We start from the raw sequence: 25,683 nt of genomic DNA on the forward strand, positions 1-25,683 counted from the left end.
GGGACAGAGTCCCAGTATTTACAGCCTGGGACAATGAAGGAATGCCAATATATTTCCAAATCAGGATTAGGAAATCCTGGCGGTGGTGTTCCCATGTGCCCACAGAGGTAGAAGTTGTGGGTTTGGGAGGTGCTTGTTGAAAGGAGGATGGGTGAACGTATGCAAATGTGTCTTTAGAATGAGCTTGCCCTTCCATCCTCCCCCCCACCCAACCATACATTCACACCCCCTCTAGTCCTTCCAATCTCACATCTTCTCTTTGCTTTTCCAGGGTTTGATGGAGAACTGGTCGGATGACAGCTGGAACTGTTGTTATCACTGGTGGAATACTAGCAACAGTGATACTGCTTTGTATCATAGGTGTGCTCTGTTACTGTAGACTCCAGGTGAGTTAGTAAGTGTCACTAACACAGGGCTTGGATAACAGAATAACTAATGAATACAAATGCACTTGTTGTTTCTGAATTATGGGCCACTGCTTTGTAAAACATTCCTTCCTGATTGCTGGCAAGACAATGTTTATGTTCAGAACAGGACTGTGGCACAGTTGGTAGAGCTGTTGCCTTACAGCTCCAGTGACCCAGGTTTAATCCTGACCTCTAGTGCTGTGTATTGTGGGGTTTGCATGTTCTCTCTGGATAGTCTGATTTCCTTCCACATCCCAAAGGCATGCGGGTTGGTAGTTTCACTAGTTGCTGTAAATTGTCCCTAGTATGTAGGTGAGTAGTGGAATTTGGGGGGGGGGGGGGGGGGGGGAGTTGATGAGAACATGGGGAGGATAGGTCATCGGGAAAATTATTGGGAATGGGATTGTATCCTTCTATATTGTATGGAAATATACAGAAAATAGATTGACCGTGTGACCAGTGATCCAATTCTTGCTATACTTATACATATGTAAGCATATTTAAGTCTCAGGATATGCCAAAGTGCTTCACAGTGATGGTGAGCAGCCATGTTTTACTGTAGGATGATAATTAGGCAGTCATTCTGCATACAGCCACCTCCCACAAACAGCAATAAGGTAAATAACTCCAGTTTTAGTGATATTGGTTAAGGAATCTTGTCAGGACTCCTACAACTTCTTCAAGATAACACTGTGATTTCCTTCACTGAGTCCACCTGAAAGGACAGACAGGCCCTCAATTTAATGTCCAGCCCAGAGGACATCAACCCTGCGGCACTCCTGCACAGGAAGCGAGTGGCAGCCTGGACTGAACACTGAAACGCCAGAGGTGAACCCACAACATCTGACACAGAGGCGCAAGAACTGCTGACACTTGCCCATTGCAGAGATCTGCAGTCATTTTGAGCTGATTTCAGACAAATGTGAGACTTCTGGTGCATTTCTAGTTTGCAGGACAATGGTTTGTGTCTCAGTCGTCACCTCCATGTTGAACATTCAGAGAGCACCATTTACAATGTCTGTAGGAATGATATTGGGAGTTATTAAAAGCAGGTGACCAAGAAGTTGGGCAAAATGGTTATAGGCAGCTTCTTTTCAAAGAGTGTGGTTGAGAGGCATAGGGAAGGAACTCCAGGGCACACAGCATGGCCAGTGAGGGAAATCAGACTCCTCAGGAGGCAACTTTGGAGGACAACAGAAAACATGGGAGGGCTGCAGGACATCCCAGTGACAAAGTGAGAGGAGCAGAAGCACAGAAGGCAGAGAATGAAGGCAACCCGGTGATGCTGCTCCAAGCAAGTTTTCCATTGTACCTGCTCCTCATCATACTCGTGCACATGACAATATGACTTGAATGGAGGCATAGCTAGCCTGACAATAAATGTAACCCAGCAAATACAAGGATGATTAGTGGGTGCCCCTTTGGATCTGGGTTGCAGAGTCTAGGATCTTGGACTTTATTTGGGGTGCAAGGCAAAATATTGGCTGGAAGATAATCAGAGGGCAGTATAGAACATAGAACAGTATAGCACAGGAACAGGCCCTTCATCCCTCAATGTCAGTGCCAAACACAAAGCCAAATTAAACTAAATCTCTTCTGCCCGTACATGATCCATGTTCTGCCAACCCTGCATATTCCTGAGTCTAACAGCCTTTTAAACACCTCCATCCTATCTGCTTCCACCACTACCCCTGGTAACCAGTTCCAGGCACCCACCATTCTCTGTGTAAAAAAGCTTGCCCTGCATATCCCTTTTAAACTTTCCCCCCTTCACCTTAAATGCACGTCCTCTGGTATTTGACATTTCCACCCTGGGAGAAAGATTCTGACTGTCTGCCCTATCGATGCCGCTCATAATTTTTAAAACTCCTATCAGGTCTCCGATGCTCCAGAGAAAACAATCCAAGTTTGTCCAACCTCTCCTTATAATTCCTACCCTCTAATCCAGGCGGCATCCTGATAAACCTCTTGTGCGCCCTTTCCAAAGCCTCCACATCCTTCCTGTACTGGGGTGACCAGAACTGCACACAATACTCCAAGTGCAGCCTAACCCAAGTTTTACATAGCTGCAACATGACTTCCTTACTCTTAGACTCAATGCCTAAACCAATGAAGGCAAGCATGCCATACGCCTTCTTTACCACCCTATCTAGTTGTGTTGCCACTTTCAGAGAGCTATGGACTTGGACCCCAAGATACCTCTGTACATCAGTGCTGTTAAGGGTCCTGCCATGCACAATATACTGTCCCTGGCTTGGCCACTGTGTGCTTTCTACTGGTTTGCTTCCAGTTTCTGAGTCCTGTCTCCTTCGCGTTTCTTTTTGTTTTTTCCGCCAGTATTATTGTTGCAAAAAGGGCGAATCGGACGATGAGGAGGAAGACTCAGACCTGTACGCTCACCCGCGCTTTGCTTGCAACGCCTGCAACGCGCACTTTGTGGACGGATTGCTCACTCAGCTGCCCGCGCCGGTGGAGCCGAGCCAGGCGGCCGCGGGGGGTTCGTGCCCCAACTGCTCCCCTCGCCGCTCCCCTTTTTACATACGGACCGCCGAGGAGATGCGGAACGGAGGCGAACGCGTCGCCTACACCCCGGCCCGCTACAAAGAGCCGGGGCCACCCTTCAAGATGTCCTCGCTCCAAGGTTTCCCGGTGATCCGCCAAAACACGGTGCGGGAGACACTTGCAAGCGTCAGGGCTATAAGCACTGAGGTGTGAACTTGGGGTCGGGGTCGGGGGCGTGGGATAGGGCGGGCGGGGGGAAGGGGTGGGGTGGGGGGAGCTGAAGGAGAAGGCTATATTTTTCCAATGCCAGGAAAGGGAAAATAAAGTCTGCAAAAAAAATCTTTGAACAATAGGTTGCAGTAAAGGAATTGTACCTTTCCCAATTGTCAGTGAATGGAGAGCATCTGTCCTGCAGGAATACAGTCTGAGCACCTGGTTTCTTTTCTCTGAGATAAGACATAAAACTAGCCCTCGCTTTACTCCTCTTGGCAATCTCACTTGTGTTTTTATGAACTTTGTGCAGGAATTTTCCAACACAAGGAGAAAGCAAATCAGTCCTCGATTTTCCAGAGGTAAAGGTCATTGCATTTTCCATCACGAGATTTGGAGATGGGATTAACAAAATGGAGTGGGATTTAAGCATTTGAAAACAGAAAATGCCACTTTTCCTTAACTGCCAATTCAGCCCATTTCAAATCACTGTGTTGATGCTTCAGTGCGTGGGAGCATGGATTACATTCTGCGTCCGCTCATTGGTCCGTTCTGCACAGCTGCTCACTCATGACTGCACCTCCAGGATCCTCTCATTGGCTGCGTTCCACCTTGGTGACATTCCTCTCATCTCAGCCAATGAACGTAGCCAACGCGCCTCCAACAGCGAGCATCGTGTCAGCCCCGGTGACCGACTCTGTGCACTCTTTACAATCTCACGCAGTTTGCCTTGTTTTTCTTCCTACCTGACCCACATCTTGCACAAGCGCAGACACCAAGGCATGGTCCCACTTCTCTCCTGCCATGAAGCAACACTGGTCCTATAGACCAAGAGTTTAATCCCGCGTTGGTGTTGGGGCATCTGATCTCAGCCGGGTGACTCCTGGCCTTGACAAGTGCAGAGAGTGTTTGCCAAAAATTTAAGATTGCCCTAGCCACTCTAGTTTAAAGCTTAATCACCTGGAAAGGAAGGTGGAAAATCTCAATGTTAACAACATTTTTATTTCGTTTGTTTTGAACAATTTCGTTAATTAGTCATTAAACTATAGGAGATTCAGAAAGGGGAGGAACTTGGTTTTTATCACGTAATGAAACATCTAGCATTATGTGCTTGAAAAATTGAGAGCAGGGGTGGTGAGTGCAAGTGGGTGAGAAGGGCAATCTCCCTCCTATGTAGGGGTTTCTGGAGAGGACAGGGTCAGGGATGGTGGTGATTGCTTTCTCTTGTTAGCTGAACTGCTGGCGATCACTGCCTGGGTTTACAACTGGGGGAGATACTTCAGATCTGCCCCTAGGTGAGATTCGGTGCCTGATGCAGGGAATAACAGGTGGTTATCAGATGTCCGGGAAGTGGATGAAATCCCAATGCCCTGTGAAAGTTAAACCAGCATAGGACTTATACAATGAATGGTAGGGCACGAAGGAGTGTAATGGAACAGAGGGAGCTTGGAGTACAAGTTCATAGTTCGTTGAAAGTGACGTCACAGGTGGACAGGGTGGAGAAAAAGGCATTCAGCATGCCGATCTTCATCAGTCAGGGGACTGAGTATAGGAGTTGAGACATTATGTTGCAGTTGTACAAGTCATTGGTGAGGCCGCACTTGGAGTACTGTGTACAGTTTTGGTCACCCTGTTACAGGAAGGGTGTGGTTAAACTGGAAAGAGTGCAGAAAAGATTTACGAGGATGTTGCCAGGACGAGAGGGCCTGAGTTCTAGGGAGAGGTTGGCCAGGCTGGGTCTTTATTCCTTGGAATGCAGGAGAATGAGGGGCGACCTTATACAGCTGTTTAAAATTATGAGAGGCATAGATAAGGTGGGTGGTAACAGTCTTTTCCCCAGGGTAGGGGGGTCCAAAGCTGGGGGCATAGGTTTAGGGCAAGAGGGGAAAGATTTAACATGGATCTAAGGGGCAACTTTTTCACACAGAGTGTGGTGAGTATATGGAACGAGCTGCCAGAGGAAGTGGTTGAGGCAGGTATAATAGTATAATTTAAGAACCACTTGGATAGCTACATGGAGGGGCAGGGCTAAGAGGGATATGGGCCAAATGCAAGAAATTGGGCCTAGCTGGGTGTGCACTGTGGTCAGCACAGACTGGTTGGACCAAAAGGGCCTGAATCCATGCTGCATTGCTCGATGACTCTATGACTCCAAAACACAAATATTCAAGCCTTACAGGATTCAGTGGTGGGAAGGCAAGGGAAAGGAATTTTGAAATAAGTAAGGCTTCAGATATGAGGTGTTGATAAAGGGTATTCACCACGATCTATTCCCTGACAACAGAGGAGATCGCCCATACTAAAGAAACACTCAGGAGTCGGAATACTCAGGACCCCTGATGCTCAGAATCCCCCTTTGCACCATGATACACAGGATCCTTTCATTAGGTTCCTCCCTCTCCCTTTGGACCAAAAAAACTAAACTTTTTGAAACATGGTCTAATTGCCGAAGTGTGGTTTGATCTATTAAGCTGGTCTGGTTGGTATGTTCACATGACACTGATAATCACATCTGTGTAAACCACTCACGTTTCCTGCTGATCACCACACTTGCCTTCCCGACAGTGTGCAATGTGCTGAAATTCCACCCCTTCCTAATGTCAGGAATTCTCAAAGCAAAAGTACTTCTGTGCATAGTAGTTTTTAACAATAATGAACATGAGGTGGCTTTGCTGCCTTGGAAGTTATAAAACAAGCAACAAATATAATCTGTGAAATGAATGGTAGTTTTCAACAATGGGGAAACACACAATACTGGTATCTCTGAGAACTATACTCAGTATTTAACTTCTAAAAACACCTCCTCCTTTTGATTTAAAAGATACGTCAGCTCCCTCTGTACTTCCCTGAGCTCATGCTGTGTCTGTTTATGGATGAACATCCATATAATGGTATCAGCCTCTTTACATCTGCTGAGGTAGGGCAGGTTTCAGAGAGACATGAAGAATTGGCATGTGGACTAAATCTTGGTCCAGGATTTAATCTAGTCTTCACTAACAGCAAGGACATCTCTGTTTGGTAGCTAAAAGGTTCCTAAGCAGAAGCACGTTGGTGGTACTCCATCCAGGCCTTTCCTGTCTGCTGATGATTCTGCACAAAGTAACAAGTTAGGAACAAGAGAGACCTACCATAATGGGAATTGGAGAAGTTATATCAGTGGGTTGGAGGCTCCTGTGAGGTTAAAAGATGTTGTTGGTACAGAGCAAAGGAAGCTGTAATATTTAGCATTTAAAGAGTGTTGTCCCCGGTGACCTCATTGTATTCTGATCTGGCTGCGATATTGGCATTGATTGAGCAATATCTTTACTCTTTCAGAAGTACCCAGACCTCAGCACAAGCTATGTAAGCTTTTGCCACATCAGTGAAATGATAATTTGGTAAAAAAAACACTACCATTATCAATGGGGTTCAAACTGTACAAGGTTTGAAGTTACAATTAATTACTAGTCATGGTAAGTTAATGGAATGGCTTGTGTGATGGTGATGAAGATGGCTTCTTGTCACATAATACCCAATACCCATTTGCAATGTTCTCTTCATCAGCACTCCAGGGACTCAAATAGTGCTTTCAGGTGAGACAGAGATTCACCTGGACCTCCCTTAATATCATCTACTGCATTCGGTGCTCCAAGTGTGGCTTCCTCTACATTGGTGAGACCAAACGCAGACGAGGTGACTGTTTCGTAGAGCACCTGCACTCCATCCATAACCGCGATCTGCATCTCCCCGTTGCCAGTCACTTCAACTCCCCCTCCCACACTATCGCTGATATGTCAGTCCTCAGCCTCCTCCACTGCCAGGAGAAGTCCAAGCACAAAGTGGAGGAACAGCACTTCATTTTCCATCTTGAGACCTTACAGCCTAACGGCATGAACATCGAATTCTCCCACTTTAAGTAACCCCCACCCAAGCCTCTTGTTTTCTTTTCTTCCAGTTCCTAGTCTACCTCTCCTCTTTCTCCTCACCTATTTTTTTCTCCTCTCCTCCCCTCCCCCTGTGCCACCTGCCTCCATACGTTTGACCCATCCCCTGGTGGATCTGCTCTCCCCTCCTCCCCCTCATCTGCCTATCACTATCTCTTACCAGCATCTATCTATCACACCTTGTGCCCACCCTGCCTCCCCTCTTTTGTCCACCTATCACTGCTATGCTCCCCACCCCTCATTTATTGGGCTCCCCTTTTTCTATCTTCAGTCCTGAAGAAAGGTCCTGTCCCAAAACGTTGACCATCTGTTTTTCTCCATGGATGCTGCCTGGCCTGCTGACTTCCTCCAGCATCTTGTTGTTTTTTCATCTGGAATCAGTCATCACCCACTAAGGTTCATGCACTGGATTTGTGATGCTTCCATCTGGCAGTCAAATCCTCTGTTGTCTTTAAAAAGAGATGTTTTCAGTTTCAAGGACAAGACTTTACAGTCTCTTTCAAGGTGGAATCGATTATAATGAATAGTTCCTGCTTCAAAAGCTTATACACAGAAATATGTGTTGGCTCTAGCTGAGGAAAGCAAAATGGGCCTTAATGGTCAGAACAGATACTGGCAGTTTGCCTCAGATCACATCACCTCACCTCCAACAAGTACGCAAGGTCACCTGTGTCCATTTGCCAGGTAAGTCACCAGAGACGTGATACAATGATTGCACTAACTATCCCGCGCCACCTTCCTCTCACTATAATTCCTTCCGTTCACTGTCCTCTTCCCTTTCTGCCTGTTTATTTCTATACCTTCCCCAAACAAATTTCTCTTCTTTCTCCCACTCTCACTTCCCTCTCCTCCACTAATTTCTCACTTGCTCCATGAACCAGATCTTTAACCTACTCTGCTTCTCCCTCTCTTCAGCCACTTTCTCCCAAACAACTGGACTAGCTCATATTCTGTGAGGACTTTTCCTTCCAGTCCCTGCCCTCTGAACGTATAAGAAACAGCAACATCTGGGCTCCATATAGAGAGGGAGGAATAGGTCTGTATTCACCAATTTTGAAAATGAAAAATGAACAGGATTTCAGGAACCTGATCTTACAGAACACTCCTGAATGTAATACAAAAGTGTGTGGTAACTGCAATGAAGTAAGGTGTTACTCAGGCTATCCCTTGCAAAACTAAGCATCCTTAATTGTAAATCTCATGTCAAAAGTCTGTTGAGGTCCTCTATGCAAATTTCACACATTAGCTACATTTTATTAACCAGAAACCTTTAATGAATTCAATTGGAACCATGGGATGTCCAAAGTAATTCGTCCAATAAGGCTGGCAACAAAGCATTAGTAGCTGTTAGCTTTGGGAGGGCAAGGTCAGCATGAGAATATTGTTAATCCTGAGTATCCTTCCAAGTCACACACCGTTCACATCTGGAGAATTGGGAGCATTGCTTCACGATCACTGGGTCAAAATGTTGACACTCTGCACCTAAAAGGACCTTCACCGCATGGACCGCAGTGTTTTAAGGCAAAGGACATGGTCACACTGCATTGGCTCACCACCACCAAGGTTAATTAGAGATGGCATCTTTCCACTGACACTCTACCCCAAGAATGATTAGTGTTTAACAAAGATATATAGCATTTTATCTCCATGCAACCTCTTGAACTAGTGTAATGTTTGGTTTTAATTTAGCTGTGGTGATGCCAGCTCCATTGAGTCATAGAGAATGGAAAGTGGCCATTCAGCCCATCAAGTCCATACTGAGCATAAAGCACCCACTAACACCAATCCCATTTTATTATCCCCACATTCCCAACAACTTAGCCCAGACTCTACCACTCACTCAGACTAAGGTTGACTAATTTTATGAGGTATTTTACCAGCTAATGGGTAATTTGGGGGGTGGGGTGGAAATCACACCAATATTAGCCAACGTTTTGAAGGGGTGGGTGGACACAGGTCCCGATCCCTCTATCCTCCTCCGTTGATCACTGACAGCCTCGTGGCTGCCTTGGTAGTCCTGAAAGGTTGATCCTGAAGACACTCTCTAAGGAGACTGCAGAGAAAAATCACCAGAACACAAGTAAAGCAGTGCGAGTTTTCTTCATTCTTTCTCTGAGCAGTTTTGCTTATTAGTTAGAAAGGTATCTTACTGGAAAGAGGGCCTGGCTGAAAATTGTCTGATCATGCACTAAGGATGCTGCATTGTGATGCTGCTGCAAGTAAGTTTTTCATTGCACCTGTGCATATGACAATAAACCCGACTTTGACTTTGCTCCTCCTTTCTTCCCAGTCAGTCGTGAGTAATGCCTTGGAAGACCGATGGTGGGGCACAGCAACAGGACCCTGGAGGTCAGGTACATCCAGGCACACTTTGCACTCCAACTGCTATGTGGAAGTGACAATCACAGTCCCACAGTCCACACAGTAGTCGGCCCCCCCCCATTCCCACCTCAGCTTTTGATCGTCCCCACAGCAGATGTCTACAACTAGAGGGTGTGGGTGTAGGGTGAGGGGTAAGAGACTTAAAGGGGATCTGAGGAACTACTGATTCACCTGGAGGGTAGTAAGAATCTGGAACACACTGAGATGGTGATGGAGGCAGAAATTCTCACAACATTCATTAAATACTTTGATGAGCATTTGAATCACCAAAGTATTGAAGGCTACGATCCAAGTGCTGGTAAATGGGATTACTATAGATGGGTATTTGATGGTCAGTATGGACATGGTGGGCTGAAGGGCCTGTTTCTGTGTTCTATGACTCCATGTAGCATTATCAGCTCTGTTAAGCCTGCTATAAGTGACAGTGCTTGCCCCAATGTTATAAGTGGAGACACAAGAGACTGCCGATGCTGGAATCTAGAGCAAAAACTGCTGGAGGAACTCAGTGGGTCAGGCAGCATCTGTGGAGGGAAATGGACAGTCAACGATTCGGGTCAAGACCTTCATCTGGACTGAAAGAGTAGTGTGGAGATAGTATAAAGAGGTGAAGGGAAGGGGTGGAGCAAGAGCTGGCAAGCAATAGGTAGATTCAGGTGAGTAGGGGTGATATGTAAATGGAGGGGAGAGTGGGAATAGTGACAGAGGCTGGGAGATGATAGGTGGAGGTGACAAAGGGCTGCAGATGATGGAATCTGCTATGTGGATTAATAATCATATGGTAACTAGGTGGTACCTTATATTTGTCAACTTCAGAAAGTATTTGAAAGCTCAGGATACTTCCCTTGAGACTGAAAGAAGTGACGGATTGGAGCAGGGTTGTCAACCCTCCAGACCCGGCCTGATCCCCAGGAGGACGATAAGTCCCCAAATTGCTGTCTCGAGCAATCCCAGAGAAAACTCATGAGCACCACATGAAGCAAATGTAGTGGTTTCCATTTTCTCTGACCATATTTGTCTTCAAAATCTTGGCGATGGAGGGAAGGGTCTGGGAAGATTCATCCATGCTGATAACAAGAGGGTCTGTTTCCTTCCTGGGAAGTGTCCAGGGACAACAGGAGAGGGCAAGGTTTCTTGCAGTCATGCTATGAAGCCTATAGAGATAGCAGAGATGTGCTGGGAACGTTGTACACATAGGCACCCACATTAATTTATTAGACCTTTTGATGCATGGAGCCAGCTTATAGTTTAGTCAGGCAACACTCAACATGTACTGTACCACGGAACTCCTCTCCTGCCTGGCGTCCACCTCACCTCTACCCGTCATTCCCCATCAACGACTTCTCAACTTCAGCCCTGAGCCATTGTGACAAGCCAAGAGCATGTCTTCCCCAAACCCCAGAAATCAAGAAGAAGGAGGGAGGGAAAAACTGAGGAAGTCCAAGTATCTCAGACAGATGTTTGGTTTGAGGGTGGAATTGGGTCAGGGCTCTCCCATTGGCTATTTGCTACAAGGCTGAGCTGGGAATGGGAAGTTGAAATAGTAAATTGGAAATTAATGAACTAAACCACATGGATCAACAGGAAACAAGAACCTGGGTGAAATACTCTTATGAATGATATATTCATTACATACTCTAATGTACAGGGATTCTGTGTGAAAATTCCCTAACATCACCACAGCCATGCATGTTTCCTTAGTTTGTACTGGAAAGGGCTGGATGTACCCTGCTAACTGGATTTTGAGAGTAAATTGTATTTATTTAAATAAAATAATAAAATGATATGGCTTCAAGTTGCCGAGCATCTGCTGTGAACTGTGTCTCTACATTACGTTTGAATTTCACTCTTTGGGCATGTTAATGAGTTACCAGCATCTTTTAGACTAAGTTAAGGGCTTTTACCTCTTGTCAAGACTCAAACCAGATGACTAGATCAGCAGTAAAGGGCGGGCCTTAGCATTTGGGAAAACGGGGCTTCAGAAATGTTCACTAATCGGCTATTCGACCTATCATGTGCATGCCAACACTAATCCAACATTAAACTCACTGTCTGGGTTCTTCCCGAAGTCCATACACTTCCTTTACGGTGTCAATAATTTCCCTGGGAAGGAGGGCAAATCCACAGGAGAGATTAGGCTGCTGATCTGAATCAACAATTTCAAACCTGTGTAGCCAGATCTCAAGTTGTGATCACTGCCATATCTCTTCCTCTAAAACCTCGGCAAAGTTAAAGAGTTAACGTTGGATACAAAATTAGAATCCATAAACACTGCAGAAGGCAATGGCATAACCTGGGATCTGGAAGAGGAGTTTGGGATGTAGTAACTCAGAAAAGGAGTCCTGAAAATGTGGTTACACTGCTTCAGGGTTGGGGCAGGCCAAGAACATGGGATCAGGCTGTATTTTGGATGGGGTGGACAGATTTGGGAATACTGGAGAGGGGGATTCCTGGAATCTGGAGGTCCCCACAATGGGAAAGGAATCTGGAAGACCCCACATGCTCCCAAGGTTGGGGAGATTTCTGGTAGTATTGAGATCTGGCTGCACACTTCCCCAGCAGAAAAGATGAACTTGCCCCTTCATCCTCTGCTATGTTTTTATAAACAAGTTATAAATTATTATAAATTATAAACAAGTACAAGATTCAGAACAGAATGATTCATCTAATCAGGTAACCGTAGGGTCTGTTCATCTCCTCCTGTGACGAGAAGGCAGCGCACCATGAAAGGGGATGGGGCTCATAGGATTCAGAACAAAGGAAGGATCTGAGCTCTGATTGCACCTTCAAGAGGAGTGATTGGCAGTAAAAGGAAGTCATGTGGCTCACTAAAACCTCAGCACCTCATGGGAATGTGGGGAGAATAGGTGAAGGGAAAATTAATGGGGAATGGGATTACTCTCTGAGCCAGCAGACTTAATGGGCTGAAATGTCTTCCTTGAAAGTTGTATGGAAATATGGAATAAGGAAAGTCAGAAGCCTGGAGTTCAATAGATGAACGATTTTGATCTGAACATTTGTTTTCCTTGTCAATTAACACGGCTAACAGAGCTTAATGTTTCAGGAAGCAAATCACTGCTTTAAAGCTGAAATGCAAGCAACTGAAGCAAGAATAACTAGCCTGATGGAGCCTCTCTCTCACTGGAATTAGAAGTATAAACTTCATGAAAATTTGATGAGAAACTCCCTCAAAAAGCATCCAAACCTGATCACTCTGTTGTCAAGCCACCTGGAAAATTCCATGCAAAGACTTCAATTCCTAAATATGGATCATTGGGGAATCTGAATATATTCAAAGGGGAAGGAAGTAAAGAGCACAGCAAACACAATTTATTGCACTTTCACAGTCACTTGCACACCTGGAGTGCACACAGACAGAAGTGCTCAGAATAGGTTTGCTTCACTGCACCTAGAAGCTTAACACCATACAGGACATAGCAGCCTGCTTGATAGGCACCCCATCCACAACCATTCACTCACTCCACCACCGACAGACAGGAGCAGCAATTTCTACAGGACACACTGCAACAACTCACCGAGACTCCTTCCAAACCCACGACCTCTATCAGCTAGGACAACAGCAGCAAAAGCATGGGAACACCACCACCCGAAAGTTGCCCTCCAAGTCACATGCCATCCTGACTTGGAAATATATATGACTGTTCTTTCACTGTAACTAGATCAAAATCCTGGAAATCCCTTCCTAACAGCACTGTGAGTATATTCACATCTCAAGGACTGCAGTGGTTCAAGAAGGCAGCTCACCACCACCTTCTCAAGGGCAACTAGGGACAGGCAATTAGATGCTGACTCAGCCTAAGAAGCCCACATCCCTTGAATGAATTTTAAAGAATTAGATAACCCAATGAGTATGCTCTGAAATTTACTGGGGGAGGAATTCTGGTTGGTGGGAGTGTAGGGAGGACCATTGCATCCATAAATACTACGGAGTTTTCCCCCAGGTTCCCAGTTTCGGGCAGACTGATTCACAGATTTGGCTGTCTCCTGTGGGAGTAAAGCTCTGGAGAAGGCACAGTAGGGGAGAAAGAACATTTAGGGGTGTGGATGGACTGTAGGAAGTGGGCTTGGTGAGGAGCAATCGGAGTAGCCCATGGAAGTAAGGGAGGCTGGTGGGGGAGCTGGAATTTGTTGGGAGGTGTGGGAGTGGTGGAAACTGGTAAGTGGAGGGGCAAGGATGTTAGTTAAAGGTGAACCAGAGGAGCCAAGCAAGACTGACAGATGATGACAGCTACTTCCCTTCAACTGTTCAGTTCTTGAACCAACTGGCACAACCATAATCACTACAGTTTAGCAACACCATGACCACTTTGATCACTGCACTAACATGGACTTCTTTTTGTTCTAATTGTGTTCTTTCTTGTAAAAATCGTGTAGAATTTATGTTTGTTTTTCTTGTGAATGCTGCTTATATGATGCTATGTGCCTGTGATGCTACTCCAAGTAAGTTTTTCATTACACTTGTTCATACATGTACCTGTGTGTATGACAACAAACTCAACTTTGACTTTGATGGGGACTGAATCAGACAGAGCAGGTCAGTGAATGGGGATGGGGGGTGGGGGTTGGCAGGACATTGTTCAGTGGAGTTTATTGTGTAGAATTGTGTATAATTTATGTTTAATTTATGTTTCTCTTGTGAATGCTGCTTATCTGATGCTACAGTATATGCCTGTGATGCTACTGCAACTAAGTTTTTCATTGCACCTGTGCAGACATGTACATATGACAATAAACTCGACTTTGACTTTATTGAGTGAGTCTGTTGGGGAAGGAAGAGACCCCTACTCCTCTGGCTCACAGCATATCCCCACCCTCTCTCCTCCTTTTTGCCTATTTCCCAAAGCCCAGAAATATCTGTCCTAGGCAGTAAAAGATTACAATATTACTAGAATAAATTCATGCAGCCTCCTTACAAGGTTGCAATGGCCTTCCCAGCACCTGGGAGTAGACAAGACTGCCCGTCCCTTGTCCTGCCTCCAACAGAACCAGAGAAGGCAGGTTAAGCTGAACTTTTCACCTGGCTCAGTTTTAGAGTTAAAATTATCCTCTCAATGTCACTCATGAAGGAGTAACACAAAACTTCACTGATGGATAATGCTGAGGCAGTTTGGGAAATACTACCCACTGAACATGCTCAGACTCAGGGAGCCAGAGTACATCAGGTATAGCTGCAGCCATGAGCCTTACTAATGAGAAAAAAATCCCAGGAGCAAATCATAGCCACAAGCCCAACACCAATCTATGCCAAACCCACTTATAAGATAAGATTTCTTCATTAGTCACACGTACATCGAAACACACAGTGAAATGCATCTTTTGCGTAGTGTTCTGGGGGCAGCCCACAAGTGTCACCACGCTCCCAGCGCCAACGTAGCATGCCCACAACTTCCTAACCCCTACGCCTTTAGAATGTGGGAGGAAACCGAAGCACCCGGAGGAAACCCACGCAGACACGGGGAGAACGTACAAACTTCTTACAGACAGCGGGTGGAATTGAACCCGGGTCGCTGGCGCTGTAAAGCGTTACGCTAACCGCTACACTACCATGCCCACCCTGATCCACATTATCCACTTATCCACATTAGGTCAACAGCCTTCTTTGTCTTGGCAATTTAAGTGCCTATCTAGATGTTTCTTAAATGTTATGAGTCTCTCTGCTTCCACCATCTTCTCATGCAGAGCATTCCAGATTCCAACCACCCTCTGTGTGAGAAAATTCCTCCTCAGACCCCCTCCCAATCTCCTACCTCACACTTTAACCCCCCTCGTCTTAGACACCCCCACATGGGAAAAAAAGTTTCTTAATATCTACCCTATCTATCCCCCTCACAATTTTGTATACCTCTAACAGATCACTCCTCACCCCAAGGAAAACAAACACTATCCAGTCTGATGAACTCCTCTCAACCTTCACAGTATCTTGCTGAATCCCATTTCCATTCATTGACCTGCTCTGTCTGGCTCGGTCCCCATCATCTGTCGGTCTTGCTGACTCCTCTGGTTTATCTCCAACCAGCCTCCTTGCCCCCTTCACTTACCAGTTTCCATCACCCCTGCAACCACTCCCACTCCTCCCAACAAACACCGACTCCCCCCCCACCAACTTCCCTAACTCCCATAGAGCCTCTCCAATCACTCCTGTCCAAGCCCAGGCTGGAATCTGGAGCAAAAACAATCTGCTGGAGGAACTCAGCAGGTCGAGCAGCAGCTGTGGGAGGAAAGGAATCGTCGACATTTCGGGTCAAAACCCTGCATCAGGACCACTCGACCCGCTAAGTTTCTCCAACAAGTTGTTTGTAGTTGCGTTGACCTATTCCGAAGTTGTGTTGACCTCTACAATCTATTTGCTTCTCCTTTCAACCATGGTTCTTATTTTGGGGTCAGACAGTTACAAATTCATCCTGAATGCAATAAATGCACCGTACGAATTCTGATGATGTATCATTGACTACAGATGCTGCCTGAACTGCTGAGTGTTTCTGGCACTTTGTTTTTATTTCAGATTCCCAACATCTGCAGTATTTTGCTTTGCCATTATGGGTTCAGATCCCATTCTTTGAGCACAAAATACTAGTAGATTCCAGAGCAGGACCAAGGGAGTGCCACATTGTTGGAGGTACTGTCCTTTGGCCAACAGTCCCTCAGTCTGGAGCTCACTTATGAGTAAGTTTAAAGGTTCTCTTGACATTATTTCAAAGGTCAATGCCTTCAAATTAACTTTTGTTGAAGCATTAAGTACTGTCGTTATCTCAAAATAGGGTTGTTTTGGCCATGAAGCACTTCAAGACATCTTGAACTCAATAAAGATGTTATATGAATGCAAGTTTTTTTGTACACAACAAATAATGTAAACAGCAAATAAGTAGACACTTTACTGATAGTAGAGATCAACCCATCCCTCCCAGCACCAATGATGAATGGAAAATACTGTTGTGTCCTCCAGTTTTGAAAGTTAATGTAATATCAGAGCCGAGTTTAAACCAGCCTTTTTTCATCCTGACTATATATACCTTTCATGTCGTCACACACACACAATGCAATCATTTTCATAGTGGAGAACATCTGGTGAATAATAACAATTATTCCAAACAATTTTCAATTCAGGGGGTATTTGCAATGATCGTAACACATGAAGGGGGTATAAATTAACAAGAATGCTCTCAGTCCAGCCTTGGATCCAGACAAGTCAACCCATTATACCCAGACTCAACATACCAAAATACCCAGACCTACAATTTCCACTCTCAAATGAATTCATGTATGTTAATAGTCCTCAATCTATACTGCTTGCAAGAGTAGCAATAAAGTACCGGGAATCCATAAAATTCCACATTAAACTCACAAAATATGAACGTGTATAATAATTTCTCCAGATGCACACAGAAGTATTAACGCCACTTCTTCCTTCCTTTCCCTTATAAGGTCAGATCTCCTTGCTTAACGACAACTGAGCTGAGGTTGACCGAGCTCATTTGTTTCCGGGATGTTTAGCAGCTGGAGGGAGCTGGCTCTCTTCCCACTAGTCTGGGACACGTTCCAAACTGCGTAATAGAGAGGTGAAAGGCTAATGCTCTAACCCACTGTGCCACCTGCTCCTTCTGTCTCCTACAGTTAGGGGCCAACAACATTTAGCAGCCCCTGAGTTTCAGTTAGTGTTATCTGGGTCAAGTGAAAGAATTGTTTCATTGCTTCTGACCCATACCGTGCTTTCAATGGACTCTAGAGAAGGGGGGGGAGCATAATTAGTATCTTTGCAAATTATTACAAGTGACATGCCTTCTGAAGTGTAAAATGTCTAAATGTCTTTACCTTCTGAGTACTTACTTACTTGTAACAACACAGGAGACCATTTGGGCCCTCAGGTCCATGTCATCTCCTAGGGAGGCAGTGCCAGTGCTGCTAGGATTATTACGTTCCTCACAGGGAAGTTTTCATGGTGATTAGTATATAGAGGTCTTAAATGCATGTAGTTTTGTCAAGTTCTAATTTTGAGTTCACGGTAGAGAGACGATGGAATGCTTTACTTCAGTCATTAGAAATGTTGTATCAGTGCAGAAGGGAACACTTTTCTGAGGCTGGTCCAGACATACTAGTGGAGGGAGGTTTGCTCTGCTTTTAACTGGTACTCACCCAGCAGTGTATGATGTCACCATCCGGTGCTGTAAATGAAAACTGAATTTCAAGTGTCGACCCAAGAGACTGCAGATGCTGGAATCTGGAGGAACTAACTGGGGAAAGGAATGATTGACGTTTTGGGTCAAAACCTTTCATCAGGACTGGTGATGTTTCTCACCCCCACAGATGTTTCTCAACCTGCTGAGTTCCTCCAGCAGATTGTTGCTCCACATTTTGAGTGTCATCAGCTCTTACTTGGATTAATTCAAATCAAACAGAAAAAGAGAAAGGGTAGAGATCTGTAGGAACAAGATTGGGTCATTCAGTTCATCAGGTCTGTTCCACTACTTAATTAGGTGCTGGATAATCTGTAATTTGGCACAGTGGTGCAGCTAGTAGAGCCACTGCTTCACAGCACCAGAGACCCAGGTTCAATCTTCACCTTGGCTGCTGCCCATGTGGAGTTTGCATGTTCTCCCTATGACTATGTGTGTTTCCTCCAGGTGCTCCAGTTTCCTCCCACATCCCAGAGAAGTGCAATTTGTCAGGTTAATTGGCCACAGTAAATTACCCCAAGTGTGTAGGTGGAGGGGGAAGTTGATGACAATGCGGGAATAATAAAAAATAGGATTAATGCAGGATATGTCTAAGTGGGTGGTCCAATGGTTGGTGTGGTCTCGGTGGGTCGAAGGGCCTGTTTCCGTGCTGTACCTCTCCATAATTCCATGATTCCATTTATTTCCATCTCTCCTTATTCTAATGCTGGCTAATGTTTATCCTGCAAACAATGTCACTGAAATGGATTATTTGATCATTATCGAACTGAAGTTGTGGGACCTTGCAATGCACATCTTTAAATTGGCTACAAAGAAATTTACAAAAACCTTAGGTTATGAAAGGTATAAGCGCAAATCTTGCTTCTCTTTCATATTCTTTAATTCTTTAGTATCTTCACCGAACAAATATCTGTCACTGAAAAGCAAAAACCCTGCAGGTGCTGTGGATCTGAAATAAAACCAGAAAATGTTAGGGATACTCAGCATGTCAGGCAGCATCTGTGGAGAGGGAAACAGAATCAACATTTCAGGTCAATGATCACTGTCATATTTGAAATGTTCAGTTGACCTGGACTTTAAAGCTGTTTAGAGTGAAGTTCCAGATTGCCAACACCACATGAGTGAAGCAATATTTCACAATCTCACCCCCAAACAGCCAACTAATTTTAAAGTTATGATCCGTTACTCTGGTCTCTATTGCCAGAGGAAATAGCTTCTCTCCTTCTACCTAATCAATTCTGTTTAAACACCTCAATTAGGTACCTTTAAAAATAATAGACTACAACCTGCTGAAGAGTGGGAGTTGATTGCTGGGATCACTATTGTTCACAATTTATATCAATAATTTGGAATCAAGAATAGGGAATGCAATTTCAGAACTTACACACAGCATCAAATTAGGCAGTACAGTTAAAACAATGCAAGAAGCTTACAAAATACAGGAAAACATTAATAAACTGGCAGAACTGGGATGTAATTGGCATCTAAACAGCCAATCATTAAACATGAGGACATGTATTTTGGTTGAAGAATACATAAATGCCTGAATAATGAGTCTAAATGGTGTAGATGTGGCAAGGGATCCAGATACACAAATCACTACAAGTAGCAAGCCAAGTTAATATGGCTATAAAAACAGCAAACTAAAGTTCATTTCAGGAGGCTGAGAATGGAAGAGCAGAAAGGTTATATTTGTAATGGTTGGTAAAGCATGAAAAATGTTATTTCCTCTGTATATACGCGAGTGTTTATACTGTGATCTTATCGAATGACAGAGCCATGCTTCTCAATAACGTAACATGGTCATAGACAATTTCACAGGCTTTCCGGACTGAGGAATGACTTGGTTCCACTCCAGTTCTGTGGGTTCTGAGGCAGCTGATGAGGCCATTGTGGGACGCGCAGACTCTGCCCCAGGTGGGGTAAGAGCTGCTTGGTGGGGTGGGTATTTAGGGAGGTGCTGCACTCCTCTACCTTTAAACTGGGATTCTGTGTGCTCCTGATGAAGGGGCTTGAGGGTCTCAGCACCATCCTAAATGCTGCTTCTCCATTTGGAACCACTACGGGCCAAGTGAGTCAATGACGATGTTACACTTTGAACTGCTTCCTCCATCGACCTATTAACCTCTCGTCAAGACAGTGCTTGGAGTGGTCTGGTGTCATACATGCAAATGACACAGCCTGTCCATCAGATCCAGCTGTGTCTGAGCAGGGCTTCATTGCTGGGAACAGGGACCTAGGAGAGGACACTATTGGTGGCTTCCTTATCCTGCCAGTGGATGTGAAGGGATCTGTGGAACTATCGTTGGTGGTACCTCTTCAGTGTAGGTCTTGTCCAGTGTGCCTCTTGATGGGCAGAATCCACACCGTGACTTGCAGACAGTTCTGCAACCACTGGGAGGAGGTGGTTGTGGAGGAACCTGCTGATGACTTCCCCCGACAGACAGCGGGGAGACCCGAATGAAATCACCGTAAATGGACTGATCTCCTTCTTTTAAGACGGTCACAATTACGGTACCTGAGGATCCCTGACATGTTCTCCTCTTCTCAGTTGTGAGAGCTGTAGAACATCAAAGGGACACCATCTGCTCCTGTGGCATTGTTGTTCTGTGTCGAGTAGCACAGTACAGCTGCTGCCTCATGGCTCCAGCGATTGGGGTCAATCCTGACCTCGGATGCTGTCTGTGTGGGGTTTGCACATTCTCGTGATCACATGGGTTTCCTCCGGGTGCTCCAGTTTCCTCCCATGTACCAGAGACATGCAGGTTGGTAGATTAATTTACCACTGTGAATTAAGCCTAGAGTGTAGGTGGGTGACAGGGGAATCAGGGGAGTTGATGGGCAATATGTTACAGGGAAAAAGAGGGGGAATAGGATTGATGCAAATGTTCTGACAACCGACACAGACTCAATGGGCCAAATGGCCTTCTATGTCATAAAAAATACAAAAATTTTGAAATATGAAATACAAGATGTAGACTTTTCAACCTCTTATTGGTCTGGAATGGCAGCAAAGCTGTGGCAAGGAGTTATGGATACTCACGTCAAGGACAGAGTCATGGATCAGCACTTCTTCAGAACACTCCTTCCAGTGAATACTAACTGCCTCTCTAACCTTGGTCCTCAGTAGAGAGGGTCGTAGATGGTTCCGATAGCAATAAAGAATCCTCCCATGTTAAGACAGGCTCTCACAGCCATTCAGTTTAGCACCAAATTCTTAGAGAGTTAACATGTAAACATAAGCAACTCTAACCCTCTATCTTGTTGGACAAGTCTTTGTTTTGTCTCAATGGATTCCATAGGGTCTACAATATTTATCCAATCAAATTTTGGTTAAAGCCACACTTGGAATACAGAACATATTTGTGCGCTGCGTCTTACAAGAGAAATTCCGAGCCACTAGAGATGCTGTAAGGAAAGTTCGCAGAGATGACGACAGCAATATAGGGATAAGTAATGAGATTTTTTTTACTGTCACATATACAGAGGTACAGTGAAAAGCTTTTGTTTTGCAGGCCATCCATTCAGATCATGTCATACATAATTACACTAAGGTAGTAAAAAGAAAACAGAATGCAGAATGTAGTGTTGCAGTTCCAGAGAAAGTGCAGTGCAGGTAGACAAATAAAGTGCAAAGGCCACGGCGATGTAGATTGGGAGATCAAGAGTTCATCTTAAATCACCTATATAATTATCAGGATCATGGATGAAGTGATTGAGGTCTTCAAGATAATAAGAAGAAATAATGGGTGCAAAGAAAATGTTTCTGCTCATGGGGAGATCAAAACTAGACTGCTTAAATGTGGTAACATTGAACCTAATGGGTAATCCAGGAAAAACTCCATCCAAAAATCAACATGGAACACACTACTACACAGATAGCTGGGTGAGGAGCAAAAATGTATTGAAAGGGAAGCCTCAGGTAAGCACATGGAAGTGGAAATACTATTGCTATCTGCTGATAGTGTGAGATGAGATGGGGGAAGGGGACTGTTTCTGTACTGTACACACTGTAACTTCAGTGAAGAGCTCCACATACTTTGCACAGTAATATGTGTCAGCTTAAAGTTATACTGCCACTTGTACAAGCCTCCACTCAATAGGTCGCAAGGTTAGGAAAGGACAATTTGCAAAAAATAAGGTTATTATTCCAAATAGGAACCTCAGCTCCTACTGCTATATGACTATTGAACGGTCCCCCAGTATGATAAGATGGACCCTTTACCTCACAATCTACCCCACCATGGCCTTGCACCTTATTGTCTGCCTGCACTTTCTCTGTAACACCTTATTCTGCATTCTGTTATTGCACTTCCCTTGTATTACCTCAATGTACTGATGTGATAAAATGATCTGTATGGATGGTATGTAAAACAATGTTTTTCACTGTACCTCAGTACATGTGACAATAATAAACCAATTTACCAACTGGTTTCCAATTTTTATTAAAATCTGAAGAGAGAAAATTGAAATAAAAACATCTCTCTGTATTAGATGCCTTGAGTTCTGCAGATCTGAAGGGCCTCCAGTGGAACTCAAGGTTACTCCAATTAGATAAATGGATGGTTACACAGAGGTAGTCAAATGGGATCTTGGGAAGGATGCACAATGGGAAACCAGTGGACAACTGAACCAGGCTGCTCATGATCTTGATATCATGTATTGAAGTGAACCTGGGACAGCAGATCCATGCCATAAGAAAGAATGCCTCCATATATCTCTTTATTGTCATTTGCCTCAGTTCAACAGGTGCTGAAGTCTACACCTAGGCTCTTGTTGCCCTTATAGATTTAGCTATTCCAATAATGTCCTGCCTACAGTCCTCATCTAAAACCCATTCTTCAGCTTGTGCCGAGCTCCATTCACCCAGTACCTCGGTGTTTGTTGAGCTACATTAGTTATGTGGTACCACTGTTTAAAGGTCTTACCCTTGTGTTCGGTCCTTTCCATAGATCCACATCCTTCACACCCACCCACCTAACTCTGTTTATACCTTACCCACCCACCTCTATAATCTCCTCTGGCCCTACAACCCTTTGAGCTGTCTGTACTGCTCCAATTCTGGCTAGTCGAGCAGCACTAACTTTACAATTGCTTAATTCCATTCACGACTCCTCAGAAAACAAAGCAGCCCATGCCTGCATGCAGCTAAACTGCAACAACATTCAGGCATGGGACGTGACTTCAGTTCCTTGAATTCCCTCCCAACACCTTTCCACTTCTCTCGATCTCATCACTCCTTTAAGACATTCCTTAAAAGCTACAGCTTTGACAAAGCTCTGCCGCATTGTCCCCTTCTCACATCAAACCCTGTTTGATGAAGTACCCTTGAAGGTCTTTAGCTGGTAGCGAGTGAGCCAACTCAAGGGACAAACCTCCCTGACCTCCTCCTCCTGTTGGAATCAAAATATTGCAATACTGAACGATCTGTTAACAGGAGTGAAAAGGAGCAGAAAGAACTGGGCTGTGGTTTTTATAGACCTTGCTCAGGCCTTTGACTCTGTGGGATAAAGCTTATTATTAAGTCTCTTGGCCATATGGTGGTAATTATCCATTTTATCAATCATACTGCAGACATATTTTAACCCATCCATTTTTATTACCTAAAAATGGGATACCAGCATGACAAAGTTGTAACACAAGCATGTTAATCAGCAAAGCTAAAAACCAACAACTGACTGATCAACTCAAAACTCTGTAGGGCTACCACCCACCGTCGTGAATAAGGAATATACAAAACATTCAGTCTCATGACTACCCTGCCATTCAATATGCTTGTGACAAATTTTTCATCTTAGAGGTATAGAGTCATAAAGCAATACAGCACAGATACAGACCCTTTGGCCCAATGAGTCCATGCTGACCACAGTGCCCACCTAGTCACAATTTCCTGCATTTGGCCCATATCCCTCTAAGTCCTGCCCCTCCATGTACCTATCCAAGTGCTTGTTAAATGATACTATTGTACCTGCCTCAACAGCTTCCTCTAGCAAACCGTTCCATATACTCACCACCCTGTGTGTGAAAAAGTTGCCCCTCAAGTCCATTTTCAATCTTTCCTCTCTCACCTTAAATCTATGCCCTCTAGTTTTGGACTCCCCTACCCTGGGAAAAAGACTGCTGCCATACACCTTATTTATGCCCCGCGTGATTTTATAAGCTTCTATAAGATCACCCCTCAATCTCCTGCATTCCAAGGAATAAAGACCCAGCCTGGCCAACCTCTCCCTATAACTCAGGCCCTCTAGTCCTGGCAACATTCTCGTAAATCTTTTCTGCACTCTTTCCAGTTTAACCACGTCTTTCTTATTTCAGGGCGACCAAAACAATACACAATACTCTAAGTGCAGCCTCATCAATGATTTATACAACTGCAACATAATGCCCCAACTCCTATACTCAGTGCCCTGACTGATGAAGGCTAGCATGCTAAATGCCTTTTTCACCACCCTGTCTACCTGTGACACCGCTTTCAATAAACTATGTATGCACTTGTACTCCTAGGTCCCTCTGTTCCCTTACACTCCCTAGTGCCCTACAAGTCCTACGCTGGTTTGACTTTCCAAAGTGGAACGCCAATCTTAGTGGGATCTCCTGTACTAACTCCTTATCACTTGATTCCCTTAAGAATTTTTTGATTGCGGTCTTAAATATTCTGAGCAACTGTGTTGCTCAGTCTGCATAGGGAGAGAATTCCAAAAATTTGTTACCCCCTGGGTGAAGAAATCTCTCCTCATCTCTATCCACAATGTACAGCCCATATCTTTGAGATTTGATCCCTCGCTCAAGACGACTGATTCCAGGGAAATATTACCCCTGTATCCATCCTACATTTTGTTGAGATCATCCCTCATAATTCCCAGGTATGCTCCATAGTCCTAGTCTGCTCATTGGACAAACCTCCCAGCCCCAGAAATTAATCTGGTGCACTCAATCATGAGTATATCTTTCCTGAGGCAGGGAGAGAAGACCCATACAGAATACTTCAGGTGCAGTCTCACCTATATTAATCCATTTGACATCTTTAATTTTGTACTCAAATCCTTTTGCAACGATGGCCAACATACCATTTGCCTTCCTAATTACTTGTGGGGAAAGTTCAACAGCTAACGCAAGGGAGAAATCCACGAACATCCCCATCCTTAACAATGATCGGGCCCAGCACGCAAGTACTCGAGACAAGGCTGAAGCATTCACAACCACGTTTGGCCACACTTTACACAAAGGAAAATGGTTGTGGTTGTTGGAGGTCAATCATCCCAACCGCAGGACATCAATGCAGGAGTTCCTCAGGACAGTGTTCCAGGGACAACCACTTCAGCTGTGTCATTATCTTCCATCACCAATGGGATCTTCCCTGATGGTTTATTCCATTCACAACTCCTCAGAAAATGAAGCAGTCCATGCCTGTGTGCAGTGGGACCAAGACAACATTCAGGCACGGGCTGGTAAGTGACAAGTTACATTCATACTACACAAGGCCAGTTAATGAACATCTCCAACATGAGAGAGCCTGACCACCTACCCTTGATATTCAATGGTACCTCCACTGCCAGGGCCCCATCATCAACATCCTGGGGCTGCCACTGACAAGAATCTTAACTGGGCCCGCAATATAAAACGATGGCTACAAAAACAGGTCAGAGGCTGGGTATCCTGTCGACTCTCCTCCTGACACCCAAACATCTTTCCACAAGTCAGAAACATGATGGAATGCTCTCCACTTGCCTGGATAAGTACATCTCCACACTCAACATCATCCATATGATTGGCACCCAATCAAAGCTAAACATACACCATGGCTGCATTGTGTCCCATTGCACTGCAATTATTCACCTGGACTACTCCAATGACCAGTCCCATCAGGAAGGACAAGGGCTTCCAATGAACATGACCACCACTAGTGTGGGACACTACAAATGATGCCAAAAAAAAATTAAAAGTTGGGGGTTTCAGTAGCCTAAAGCCTGATTTTCAAGGTCTTTCTTTTAACAGGTTGAAAGCCTTAGACATGAAGGCAAATGGTATGTTGGCCATCATTGCAAAAGAATTTGAGTACAAAATTAAAAA

The 25,683-nt window shown here is 44.6% G+C and overlaps 1 protein-coding gene across 1 annotated transcript; it reads left to right on the forward strand.

Annotated features, from left to right (window-relative positions):
• The first annotated feature begins 293 nt into the window (after window positions 1-293).
• LOC127567957 (protein FAM163A-like) lies at window positions 294-12,572 on the forward strand. The gene is made up of 3 exons (XM_052011200.1): window positions 294-386; window positions 2,745-3,074; window positions 12,486-12,572. The coding sequence occupies exons 1-3, from the start codon at window positions 294-296 to the stop codon at window positions 12,570-12,572; spliced, it is 510 nt and encodes a 169-aa protein (XP_051867160.1).
• Window positions 12,573-25,683: the final 13,111 nt, after the last annotated feature.

This window comes from Pristis pectinata, chromosome 3 (assembly GCF_009764475.1).
Source record: "Pristis pectinata isolate sPriPec2 chromosome 3, sPriPec2.1.pri, whole genome shotgun sequence".
Lineage (NCBI taxonomy): Eukaryota > Metazoa > Chordata > Chondrichthyes > Rhinopristiformes > Pristidae > Pristis > Pristis pectinata.